General features: G+C 40.1%; 1 protein-coding gene across 1 annotated transcript in view; it reads left to right on the top strand.

Annotated features, from left to right (window-relative positions):
- The window catches only part of cnnm4b (cyclin and CBS domain divalent metal cation transport mediator 4b), a 50,491-nt gene that overhangs the window by 6,448 nt on the left and 31,205 nt on the right, over nt 1–12,838 (top strand). Inside the window, exon 2 of the mRNA XM_026186219.2 lies at nt 12,570–12,713. Within this exon, the coding sequence (XP_026042004.1) occupies nt 12,570–12,713 (144 nt within the window). The remainder of the gene's footprint in view (nt 1–12,569; nt 12,714–12,838) is intronic.

Genomic DNA, 12,838 nt, shown 5'->3' with positions numbered 1-12,838 from the left:
TGTAGTGGTTAGAGTTTGGTGTAAATGAAGGATTTCTAAAATAAATTCATAAGATTAGCTTGAAATTCAAACCCTGTGAGGTGAGTACTTTTAGAACAGCTGACAGCTTTCTCCACCTCATTTGGACATAACAAGAAAATCGAAACTTCAGAAGTTTGTGATGGTGGGTTTGCACTGTTTGTTTACTTTTTTTTTAAAATCCGTGAATTACTCGGGTAACTAAAAAAATTAAGAAATAATTAAGTAAGAAAACTATTGGCAAATAAGGATGTAGTTAAAAGCCACAGATGTCTGTATGCGTTTCTAACATCCACTGTATAAAAACATTGGATTTAATATGAAAGGCACTGATGATGTTCCATATGTGCACATAGTTTCAACCACCTGACAGCACGAGCAGCTCCTGGGACCACTGCGTTTGGGTCAAAGCCATGAAAAAGAAACAAGAAGAAGAAGAAGAAGAAAGTGTGTACATTATTGTACTTTATTGAGCCCCGTGGGGAAATTGCTCTCTGCATTTAACCCATTCACTCAGTAAAACAAAGTGCTGCCGATAAAAAGAACAGGGCCAAGGACTCTTATTACACTGCATTACATTCTCACATGAATGCAGTAAACAACATGAATGTCAGGTTCACTTTTCTAGCAGGCGGTTTGTTTGCTTTGCAGACAGCTCAGCGTGAAATTAAGAACTGCACGCTGAGTCCACGCTGACCCTCGTGGTCCCTCGCAGAGGGGCGAGGAGGATATTTGTTTTCTTTTTTGTTTAATCTAAACTTAACTGTTGGCTTTGACGTGCCCTGACACATCAGCCTCTTAACTTCTGTGCCTGTGAAGCAAGCACAGATACACTCGTGCTGGTGCTTGTGATACTCCCTGCACATTTGCACAGACATGGATATACAGTTGTGATCAAAGACATACACACATCACGGGGTGTTCAACAAATCCTTCTTAAGATGGCAAAGAGAAACTATTAGTTGTAATCAATCATGATCACTAATGAAAAGTAAATAGGTCTTGGCCTTGTATAGTTAAAAGACCTTGTAGAACCTTCAGCACCATTTAAAAAGGATTTAAGTGAGTGCATGTATGTAATCGAGCCTGTACGTATGGTTTTGATGCTGTGTGGATTAGAGAAAGTCTGAAATAGCTGTGAACATGAGCCCGGGAACCTGCAGTATTTACAGCTTCTATTTGAGCCTCTAAGGAATGTTTTATGATGTTGAGTAAAAGATTACCCAATCTCAACATGATAGGGCTGTCAGAACAAACCTATGTCCCCACTCCTGTTTTTATGGTGGGTGTGTCTCTCGTCTCCCGCTTTCTCGCTCTGTGCCCCCCCCCCCCCCCCATCACTGCCTCCAGTTCTTTCCAGTTTCCTAGTTTTTGCCTCTTCCCATCTGTCCTTGTTTTTTTTGTTTTGACTTTCTAGAGAGGAAGAGTTCCTGTAACTCCTGGTAGAGATTGGGTTTACTGGAATACAAATAGTGTTATGGTTCTAGAAAAATGTGCAGTTTTGTAGAAAGCGGTGGCCAGGTTGTGCAATGACTGTTAGTTACAACTAAAAGCTGGAATTGTACAGATAACTGAACCTTGTACAGACATTCACACAAAAAAAATTGGTTTTTAATTAAATGCTGTTTATGAATCACTTTGAAGTTGGACCTACTTACTGCCCTTGCATTCGTTTTGCTTTATGTGTTGTAAAAATATTATTGTCTTCTCCCACTCTTTTTATAACATAACAAAACAAACTTTAATCTTACATTATATTCATATTTTTCTTTTATTGCTAAATGTCACGTCTATAAATATGTGAATAGTCCACTTTAATGGAATGCATTTATATAGCGCTTTTCTAGGCACCCAAAGCTCTTTACAATTCCACGATTCATTCACTCTCACATTCACACACTGATCCAGGCAAACTACAGTTGTAGCCACAGCTGCCCTGGGGCAGACTGACAGAAGCGAGGCTGCCATATCGCGCCATCGACCCCTCTGGCCAACACCAGTAGGCGGTAGGGTAAAGTGTCTTGCCCAAGAACTCAACGACCAGGACAGAGAGAGCTGGGGGATCGAACTGGCAACCTTCCGGTTACAGATGAGCTTCCCAACCACCTGAACCACGGTCGCCTCCCCTTTAAGACACCTACATATTTTACAGTCACAGCCAAAAGTTTTGAAAAATGAGTTTGCTGCTTCAGTGTTTTTAGATCTTTATGTTGGTTGTTTCTGTGATGTATCATGGTTAATTACACGCACTTTATAAGTCCTAAAGGCTTTTATTGACAATTACATCACGTCTATGCAAAGAGTCAATATTTGCAGTGTTGCTCCTTCTTTTTCAAGACCTCTTCAAATCGCAATGGCATGCTGTCAGTCAACTTCTGGACCAAATCCTGACTAATGGCAACCCATTCTTTTTTTAATAATCAATGGTTGGAGTTTGACAGAATTATTGGGTTTTTGTTTGTCCACTTGCCTCTTGAGCATTGACCACAAGTTCTCAATTGGATTAAGGTCTGTGGAGTTTCCTAGCCATGGATCTGAAATATCAATGTTTTGTTCCCCAAGCCACTTGGTTATCACTTTAGCCTTATGGCACGGTGCTGGAAAAGGCATTGTTCTTCACCAAACTGTTCTTGGATGGTTTGAAGAAGTTGCTGTCGGAGGATGTTTTGGTAGCATTCTGTATTCATGGCTGTGTTCGTTGGTAAAATTGTGAGTGAGCCCACTCTGTTTGATTAGAAGCAGCCCTACAAATGGGATGCTTTACTATTTGCATGAGACAGGACTGATGGCAGCACTCACCTTTTCTTTTCCGGACAGTCCTTTATGCACTTACCCCAAACAATTGGAAAGGGGCTTCATCAGAGAAAATGACTTTAACCCATTAGCAGTCCACTCGCTGTATTTTTTGCAGAGTACTAGTCTTTCCCTGATGTTTCTTTGTTGTTGTTGTTGTTGTTTTTTTCCACAGCGGTGGATGCTCACATTAAACGTGGTCAAGGTTTCAAATGATCGGGTCAGTGTTTGTGTCAGCAATCCTAATGAGCCAAAAGCTCAGGCTTCAGACTACTCTAATCACTGTTTTAGATTTCAAGCTAGTTTTTCCCGTACTCCTGTCTCTGTATGATGTCACAGAGAAAAGGATATGCCGCAAATGTCAGTCTCAGACAAACCACAATCTTCCTGTTCAAATCTTATCTTTGAATCATGCAAGTGATCAGAAAAAAGCCGGCCTAAAGGAAGGGGTGGCCTTAAACGGAGATGAGCTGCGGCACTGTTTGCCTCTTTGCACCTGATTTCCACTAGCGACAGCTGCGACCTCCAGTAACAACTCGCAAACTTCTCAGCAAATACTTTTTTTTTTTTTTCCATAGAAACCAGTGTTTCATTTACTGGTCTCTAGGCCTTTTTAATGGTTCTCTGACAGGGCTCGTTTCAGGTAGTGAGCGAACAGACCAGTTGCCCCAAATCCATTGAAAATAAAAAATGAAGTCCCCTTAAAGAATTATTTTGAACTGTACCGTGTATTTTGAATTTCCCCTATAAATCTGTAAAGGTCCTGTTATTATTTGGTGGCTGCACATACTGTTCTGTCTTTTGTAAGAAAAAAGAGCACCTTTTCTTTTTCTGCTAGCCAGAGCTCACCATTTTTTATTTATTTATTTTTTGGTAAGTGTGCATGCTTGGCACTTGTCCATGTACACACACAGACCTGATTGCAGTTTGCAAATGGGTATGTGCAAGGTGGTGGTTTCTTGCGGTTGCCCGCTAAATGGGTTCCTTTGGTAAGATAAATATTGTTATTTATCCAGGATTTTGTGTCTTTTTAACATGGCAGTAATGGAGGATTACTGGTGTCGAAGCCAAACAAGTTCACACTGTAATGCTGAGGTTTACAAAACCATCTTTAGCTTCTGAAGTCTGTATATTTGGCCATGTTAGAGTTTTTGGACAAAATATTTACCTACCAACTAACTACCCAGCTGGCGCTCAACTGCAGTCTCCAGTCCTGTCATTTTTTTTAACAGGTAGTTGTGCCTGTATTCATCTGTTAACAAATATTTGGCTTTCTATTTTTAAGAGACAGACCCTCAGGTGTTCTGCTGAGTCACAGAGCGTAAATGCACACAAGCACACACAGCGACGCATCGAATTTGACTCGCTCACACGCTTGTCAGCTGACTTTAGTGTCTACAGTGACTGAATATCATTTATGGGGGATTAAACCCACGTGAATGATGGGTCTACAGCCATTTTATGGCTCTCTCCATAAAAGGTTGCTTAATCGAAAAGACAGTCAGCCATCCAGACGTGAAAATATTTGATCTGTTAAATGGGTTCAGTGGAAGATGAATTCAAAACCCGTCCTTACATTACATTTTCTATTTTTAGGCTATGATGCTAAGCATATTTCTCTCATAGAGCAGTGTTCCCATTATGAAAGAGACCAAGTTCTTACACATCTATAAGGTCAAAACGTCATGAACACTTTTGAACAAATCCTTGTCTGTGCTGGCTTAAAATTGACATGGAGAGTTCCTTCTTGTACTTGGGAGCAGCAGTCATAACAAACTTACTACAACACGATAAGCGTTATCAATGTACTGCATTAAAATTGTCACTATTTGCAGCGGGAGACAGAAGTGGCAGGGAACTTGTGGAGAACCTTTGTTTTGTCTAATCAGCACTTATGCAATCAACAGAGTTTCTCTGTTCTTATCAGCCATCCCCGTCTTTCTCTCTTCCTGTCTTGTCCCTGTGGCTGTGGCTTGAGGTGCTGACAGTGCGACTCCAAGTTGGTGTATATGTTTTGTGCACGTGCGCGTGTAAGTGTGTCACATCAACACTTCCCGGCTTACTGCCAAAATGATATCAGTCAGCACGAAGAAAGAGCAACTCAGCAGAATTGTATTGTGTCTCAAACATAGCCACACATGATTGCTTTGTCTGTCAGTTCAAATTACCCGTAAGTGATATAGCATGTAAAATAAACACAACATTGTCATTCCTGACATGTTTTGGATGAGAAGAGTGAAGGTTTTGGTTTTGGATTACACCGGCTTGTTTGTATTTGGGAGTTTTTTGGCATGTTATAAGTTCATGTGCAGTTTGGCCTCGAGGGCCGGTGTCCTGCAGGTTTTAGATGTGTCCTTGACCCAACACAGCTGGTTTAAATGGCTAAATTAGCTCCTCAACATGTCTTGAAGTTCTCCAGAGGCCTGGTAATGAACTAATCGTTTGATTCAGGTGTGTTGACCCAGGGTTGGACATAGAACCCGCAGGACACCGGTCCTTGAGGCCTGGAGTTGCCAGCCCCTGGTCTAGTCCCGCTCAAGCTGGTTGCTGAGAAGATGCTGTCCAAATCTCTAATCAGTTTTGGACATTCTCACCCATTACATCACTCTGTGAACACCAAAAGAAGCTGTTTCAGTCACAGACACCTACTTTGTGCCCACTGTCATTACGCCCACGTATCACGTCCCTGAAGGGGCTTTCAGACTGGATGCTAAAATGTCACCTTTGCACTACGAAAATTATTATTTTCAAAGGCTTGTGCCAAGCAAGGTGTAAACATGTTGTTTCGTGAGGTTCGGGAACTCGTATGGATCAGGATTCGCATAACTTGAGCTTAGACAACTTAAGAATGAATCCTCCGTAGTCAACAGGAACATCCAGGGCATCCAGCCGACAGCAGGCAGGGGGGACAAAATATATACTATATGTGCGAGGTGGATTCTCATGCTAAGCACAGCCAAACAGTCAAATGATGAGCTCAACATATCTTCATATAATCCCTATTCTGCTCTAATTTTTGGTTTCAGACAGATGTTCACAGATGTTTGATGTTGGAGAAAGGGGTTAATGCATAACACACCTTCAGCTCTGCCAATTGGAACAAAGTTGGCTGAAAGGGAGGGTGGGAGGCAGGAGAATGATTTCATTCAGACAATGAATGAAGTGAGGGTACCATCAAGTTCATGTTTGAGATAAATAGGGGTTATATTTTGAACTGTGAGCCATGCAAAAACTACTCAAGTAGAGTCTATGAATAAAAGCTTGAAGTGAGCTTAATAGATCTCTCGTTCAAGGCAGGATGGTGGAGAGTGGACAGGGAAACTGGGAAAGAGAGGTGGGGAAAGACATGGAGTAAAGCTATTAAAACGTATTAATTAAGATAATGAGCAGGAGAATTATAGTGCGGTGAGCCCAGTGATGAGAGGCGATACATGTATCGTGTCTGAAAGCAGTTAACATGTCATTCTATTTTTTATTTTTCATAAGTAATTTGTCTCAACACTTGGTCATATTTTTAAATAATCTTCTACACTACAGTACTTAAAAGCCATTTGTGTTTATTACCAGATTAAATTGTTTTACTGTGCGAAGCACTCTTAATATTCGCTGCATTTCATTGTAATTTTGCTGCTTAAAGTAGAAATGCTCAGGAGGGTGAATAAAGTAGATTCTGTCTCTCTGTCGAGGGTTTTGTTTATAAAAGAATCCGCTATGCTCAGCAGCCATTACTTTCCAGCCCTGCTGTTCCCTAAGATCACAGTAGCTCTATCTGCACGGGGTTCCAGTTTTAACTGGAAAAACGGGTTTGAAGAGTTTGACCTGTCCCACATAACGAGCAAGTGTATGCATGTGTGAATGTGCGTACATGCGTCTGCTGCCGTCCGGGTTTGTTTCAGCCTCTCACAGTGGATATGTTTTGAAGTTGTTGGCTGTGGTCCTGCTGATATGTGGTGGGGTGTGTTTTGTGTGTGGGTAGAATAAGTGTGGCATTCCTTTCTCATTGCTCTCCCCCTCATCTTTTTGTCACCAATATTTCATGTCAACAAGCAGGCCTGGTTCACAGGCTGGTGACATAGAAGCTTGAGGGCAGAGAAACGAACTACACTGTCATCTGACCTGCTGGGACTGTGTGTGTGTGTGAACGCCATTGATACATTCAGTTTAATTAGTGATCTATCAAACTGATAAGAGCAAACTAATTTTCAGATGTCGTATGAAAATAGAGCAGCTGCATTAAACACTTTGGTACTAAATGCTGTGGAAGTGCTCCACAAAAAAGGGAGAAGCTGCAGTTAATAGTTGAGCAGAGCTCAGTTCTTATGGTAAAGGTCAGATTGTTTCTCAGTTCCTGTTTTAGCAAGCTCTCCTCCTGTGCTTTCGCATGCTTTGCTTACTTTATCTGCAGTTCTAGAGAATGTCTGTGATTAATGTTTTTTCTCAGGCTCAAAAAGAATTTACACCATCTGGCTGTGGTGGGTTTTTTGGAGGGTACAGATTTATCAAAACAGTCTCCTGCTTTGTAGCCTGCAGTCGTCCTATTCAAATGACTGAGGACATATTATGTTCTAGCCGTTTTTTTTATTTTATTGTTTTCTCTTTTTTTTTAATAACGAGGTTCATCCGTTTAGTGCTGCAAGTAAATGGCATTTTCAAAGCCACTGGACAAGCTGAAAATAAAAGCTGCAGACACACTTGTTCTTTGTGAGAAAGAATTCACTGTCTTGTCTATTGGATTATTTTCTTTGAACAGGCCATTTGGTGGGTGACATTCACTTACCAGCACTTAACTTTAACCACACAAACAAGGTCTCCACAACACAGCACTGGCTAGACATTTACTTAACTGCATTTTATAAGCTAACCATTGTGATTTCTCAGGGTAGGGTAAATCACTAAATTAGCAAAGTTAAAGACAAAACGTCCAGAAAAACCAACCTGGGCTGGTAGCTGATATATTTGTACAGTTGTCCAATAAATATTGCATAGATTTGAACGGTACTGACACTTTTTTATCGATATTGCATAAGAAATTACCTTGTTACCTGTAATAGCTGAGTGCTAAATCTGTTTAGTCACTTGTAAATCACTGAATTCAGAGTTTGTTCTCTGCCACCCCATTTTCACATGTCCAAGACTATGAGAAACTCAGTTAACCTCAGTTTTTCCCATTGTTGTTGTATTATTTATTCAATTCAATTTTAATTTAGTTTAATTTAATTTGTATAGTACCAAATCACAACAACAATTGCTTCACGGCAGTTCATATTGTAAGGTGCAATATAACCCTAAAATAATACAGGAAAGACTATAACAATCAGATTAAGAGCATCGCTTGACAACAGTTGGAAGGAAAAACTCCCTTTTAACAGGAAGAAATTTCTGGCTGTATTTTCACTTTTACTAAATAAAATAATTTAAGTCATTTTTTTTTGGGGGGGGGGGGAGTCAAAGTCTAAAGTTTTTAAGTTGTCAAAGTCAAGGAGCTCCTAAGGTGTCAACTATCACTTCAATGTAACAGTGTCTCTGTGTAAAACAATGACAGAGGGATGGATTTTTATTAGAAACACTCTGCTGCCATTTCTGATTCACCATTTGATAAGTGAGATCTGAGTGTTTTTGTGGGAGCCTGAGGTGAGAATGCTGCTCTGTTATCCTCTTTTTTTTTTTTTTTTTTTTTTTTTTTTGTGACAGATCTCAAAAGAAGATCAGCTGGGCAGACAGATGGTACGGATAGTAGCTACGTGTGTTTATTTTTTTTAACCGTAGCCTCAGCTCACACAGCTCAGATAATGAATGCATTAAGCAGCCAGTGTTCGGATGAACCTCCTTGTGTGCAAAGTTTTTCGTGTCTGTTAATATCTGTAGACTCTCCAGTGACTCTCAAGTAACTGGGGCTAAGTGTATCTCCTGGGGTCCTACTTCCTCTGAAATATTGACTTGCCAATACAGTGTGGGGTCACACACACACACACACACACACACACACACACACACACACACACACACACACACACACACACACACACACACACACACACGGAGCATCTTTTTCCATTACAGTGCTTCTGTTTTCATTGCTGCAGTGATCTTCTGTGGAAAGAGCAATAATCAGCTAAAGAATGTATACTTCTCAAATACCCAAACCACTCTGTTACCAACATTTTTTCCACTCATATTTCGGGATAGTTTCACAGAGAACAGTTATAGATAATATGGTGATCTCTGCAGCTCTGAGTGAGCACAGAAGCCCCGCCCATCACCTCTTCAAATCTTCTGTTTTCAAGGGGCAGCCAGTCAGAAGAGAGTTGATGTAAAAGGGAGGGGGAACCAAGGTCTACTGTAGGATGGATAAGGATAATACTGAACTGTAGATCATGCAGATCGACTCAAGCACAGTCCAGTAATTGATACAGGGCTAAATATAAAGCGATTAGCTTATCTTTTCTATTGAGGTTTCTTAAAACTATAAAACACTACTGAGTTTGTTATTTTAATTAGAGGTTGGCTAAAATGTTAATTACTAAAGAAAAGATACAACTGAAGTGCTGAAGTAGGTAGGATAGCTACTTTTGAAGTTAGTTAAGCTGCTCTCATATTACCTCAAACTCAAAGTTTTATGGCTTCTTTTTCTTTCAGTCATAACACTTTTTTGTTTCTTTCATTTTCCCATACAGTTGAGAAAATGTAATCAGGAAGAATTTGCGTGGGAAACCCACAAAAGGGAACATATAAAATATTGTGATAGATAAATGATGACTCAAGATGAGATCCTGCCAAGATGAGAACTGCTTGCAATTTCTGTGAGCTGACATTGAACAATGTCTTCCGTCTCTCACCCCAACCGGTCTCCGCCCCTCCCTGAGCCTGGTTCTGCCGGAGGTTTCTTCCTGTTAAAAGGGAGTTTTTCCTTCCCACTGTCACCAAAGTCCTTGCTCATAGGGGGTCATATGATTGTTGGGTTGTTCTCTGTATCTATTATTGTAGAATCTACTGTACAATATAAAGCGCATTGCGGCGACTGTTGTTGTGATTTGGCGCTATATAAATAAAACTGAATTGAATTGAATGTTGAGCTTCCTCATGAGCATCCAAAATAAGTAGACAGACATCATCCACCCACCCCTACTTGCCATGTCTTCATATCAATGACTTTTACTGTAAAGCCGGCCTAGTGGGACACATTCTTCAAAGCTCCTTTATTTTTAATCGTGAGTTAAAACCAGGCAAGGTCAAAGCTGAGACTGTGAAGTGTGTGTCAGTGTGCCAGCAGCATCCATTTTGCAGGACAAACAGCAAGGACATGCTCCCGGAGAGGATAATCCCAGTGCCTTTGGTCTACATTTAATCGCTGGTCATTTGTAAATTCCATTCATCACACGCTTCCCAACAAAGACCACTGATGGACCTGTGTGGTTTCTCGCATTCAGAGCCTCTTCTAGTGTTTCATCCTTTATCACAGCTTAAAAGCTTGAAGTTATGTGAAAAATGTGAATAAATGTTGTATTTATAGTGTAGCAGATGGTTATTTAAATGTTATTTAATTGACCGTAAAGATAGCTCGCCTTTTATTTAGGAATTAAATTGTCAGAGTTGTTGGCCAGCAGCTCAGATCTAATCTCTTAATGGCTTGTGTGTGTATGACTGTGTGAGAGATGGAGTACTGCAAACTAGCAATTTGCATGTCAATCTCTATGTTATATATGCAAGAAAAATAAGGATTTGAGTCCAACTTTGACATAACACATCTCTATCCAGTTGTTATTAAACACATTGGATTTGAAGTTATGTGGGGTGGAAAAGTAAGTTAAATGGTAAATGGACTGATTCTTATATAGCGCTTTTCTACTCTTCCGGAGTACTCAAAGCACTCTACATAACATGCCACATTCACCCAATCACACGCATTCTCAAAAGCACTTTCTCTATACATAGTGTTTTCTAAGTACATTCACACACATCCACACCGAAGGATACTTGACATGCAGACTGGAGGAGCCAGGGATCGAACCACCAACCTTCTGATCAAAACTTTTATTTATCTATTTTTTACCAGCATAACAGAAAGGAGAAATTTATGACAATTCACCCCAACAAAATTGTTTCATCTGTATTTATGGGATGTCTTGAGGGCCCTCTTCAGGTTGTTGCGTCACAGCTGGGTACAGTCAGGACTCTAGCTGTTCAAAAACATTTATTGCAGGCTTGGCCAAATCAAGGCTTCAAAGGCCGGTGTCCTGCGGGTTTTAGATCTCACGCTAGGTCAGCACACCTGAGTCAAATGATTAGTTCATTATCAGGCCTCTGGAGAACTTCTAGACATGTTGAGGAGCTAATTTAGCCATTTAAATCAGCTGTGTTGGATCAAGGAAACATCTTAAACCTGCAGGACACCGGCCCTCGAGGCCTGGAGTTCCCCCACCCCTGTTATTGGTTTATTTATGTGCTTTTTGTCTTGTAGCATTAGCTTCTCCCCCTCTTCATTTTATTGAACTGACCAATCAATGGAAAGAATAAACTTTGTCAGCCATCAGAGTTTGTATGCCTTTATTTGAATAAAGGCTCAAGTTTGTCAGTCATTGAGACTTTTCCTGCCAATTTTGGTTCTTCTGGGTAGAGTCAAGGAATTTACCCACTTGGGGACCATTGCTACTATTCTCTGATGCTTCTCTGTCAGGGTGGTGAATAATTCAGAGCTTCCCAAGGCTTGTTTGGCACTGCTGCCAACCAGTGACCATCTGCACTGTGACGGGTTCTTCATTTTAGGAGTTGAGCAGGGGACACATGTCTCATTGTGTACGTGTGTTCTTATGTTGTATAGTAACATTCATGACCAAAGTCCGGACCTAACTTTAACTGCAATGACCTGTACACATTAACAAGCTATTTGTGGTGCAAGAGAAAGGTGTGGGTCAAGGAGTTCATGTTAGAAAAAAGTTGTTATCAGATAGGAATACTCCGAAATGATTGTCTTGATAGCGAGACTCTGACGGGCTTTTATGTTGCAAGATAAAGCTAGACGTTGTGTCGCAAATATGTTTTTTTTTTTCACCCTCAATAACTATGACTGAAAAAAAACAATTAATACAATAATAAAATAAAATATTGATATTTTATATTGCATGATCGTTTAAAAGAGCATGAATGAACCAGTGAGCATGCATATTCTTTTTAGAGGTTAGATAGAGCTGAAACAATATTTAGCTGTTAACCTGAATTTATTATGTCAGCATTACTAAGGCATAACTACATTGTTGACATCATAACTAGATTTTCACTTTATTACCTATCTCTGATTTGATATCGTTCCCTGCTGCTGTTTGTGTAGCAGTGCGGTGCTGACATCATTTATGGTGCAGTTTATCGAGTGCCAAATCAAACTATCCTCCCTCATCTTTTTTTACTCTGTTTACAGAAGAAACCAAACATCATGGGATCATAAACAGTGAGAAAGGAATTTCGAGTAAAACATGTGTGGTACTAATACTGTCTGTAATATTTTAAATCATTGCATCATAGGTAAAAGAGCTCCATGCACCTCTTTGTTGCAACTCTCCTACTCCTACTCTCCTGCTACTCTATAATTAAATTCATATAAGTTTTTAATCAGTTACAATAGGACATTTAGAAGATTAATGAGGGAAGATGTTTTATCCCTATTCTTACAACCCTTCTTCTTGTGGATTTAATTATAATGCCTTACAGAATGGTTAAAGTAATCCTCTGATAATCCAACTAATGAGGCTCATTCTCTGATTTAGGAAAATCCCACCTGGCCATTGTCCAGAAGGTGAACAACGAGGGGGAAGGAGATCCTTTCTACGAAGTGTTGGGGTTGGTCACCCTGGAAGACGTCATAGAGGAGATTATCAAATCAGAAATTCTGGATGAATCCGACCTTTACAGTGAGTTTGCTTTTGTTTGTCTTCCTTTATCACTTTATACTAAATTTGTCTTAACTTTCAGTTTAAGTAACACTATTAAATCTTTGAAGTATTACTGTTCAACCTTTGGGATGAATACCTGACAA

The sequence above is a fragment of the Astatotilapia calliptera genome, chromosome 12 (genome assembly GCF_964374335.1).
Source record: "Astatotilapia calliptera chromosome 12, fAstCal68.1, whole genome shotgun sequence".
NCBI classification, from domain to species: domain Eukaryota; kingdom Metazoa; phylum Chordata; class Actinopteri; order Cichliformes; family Cichlidae; genus Astatotilapia; species Astatotilapia calliptera.
Note: the sequence above shows the minus strand (reverse complement) of the source record. Positions and strands in the feature narration are given on the sequence as shown.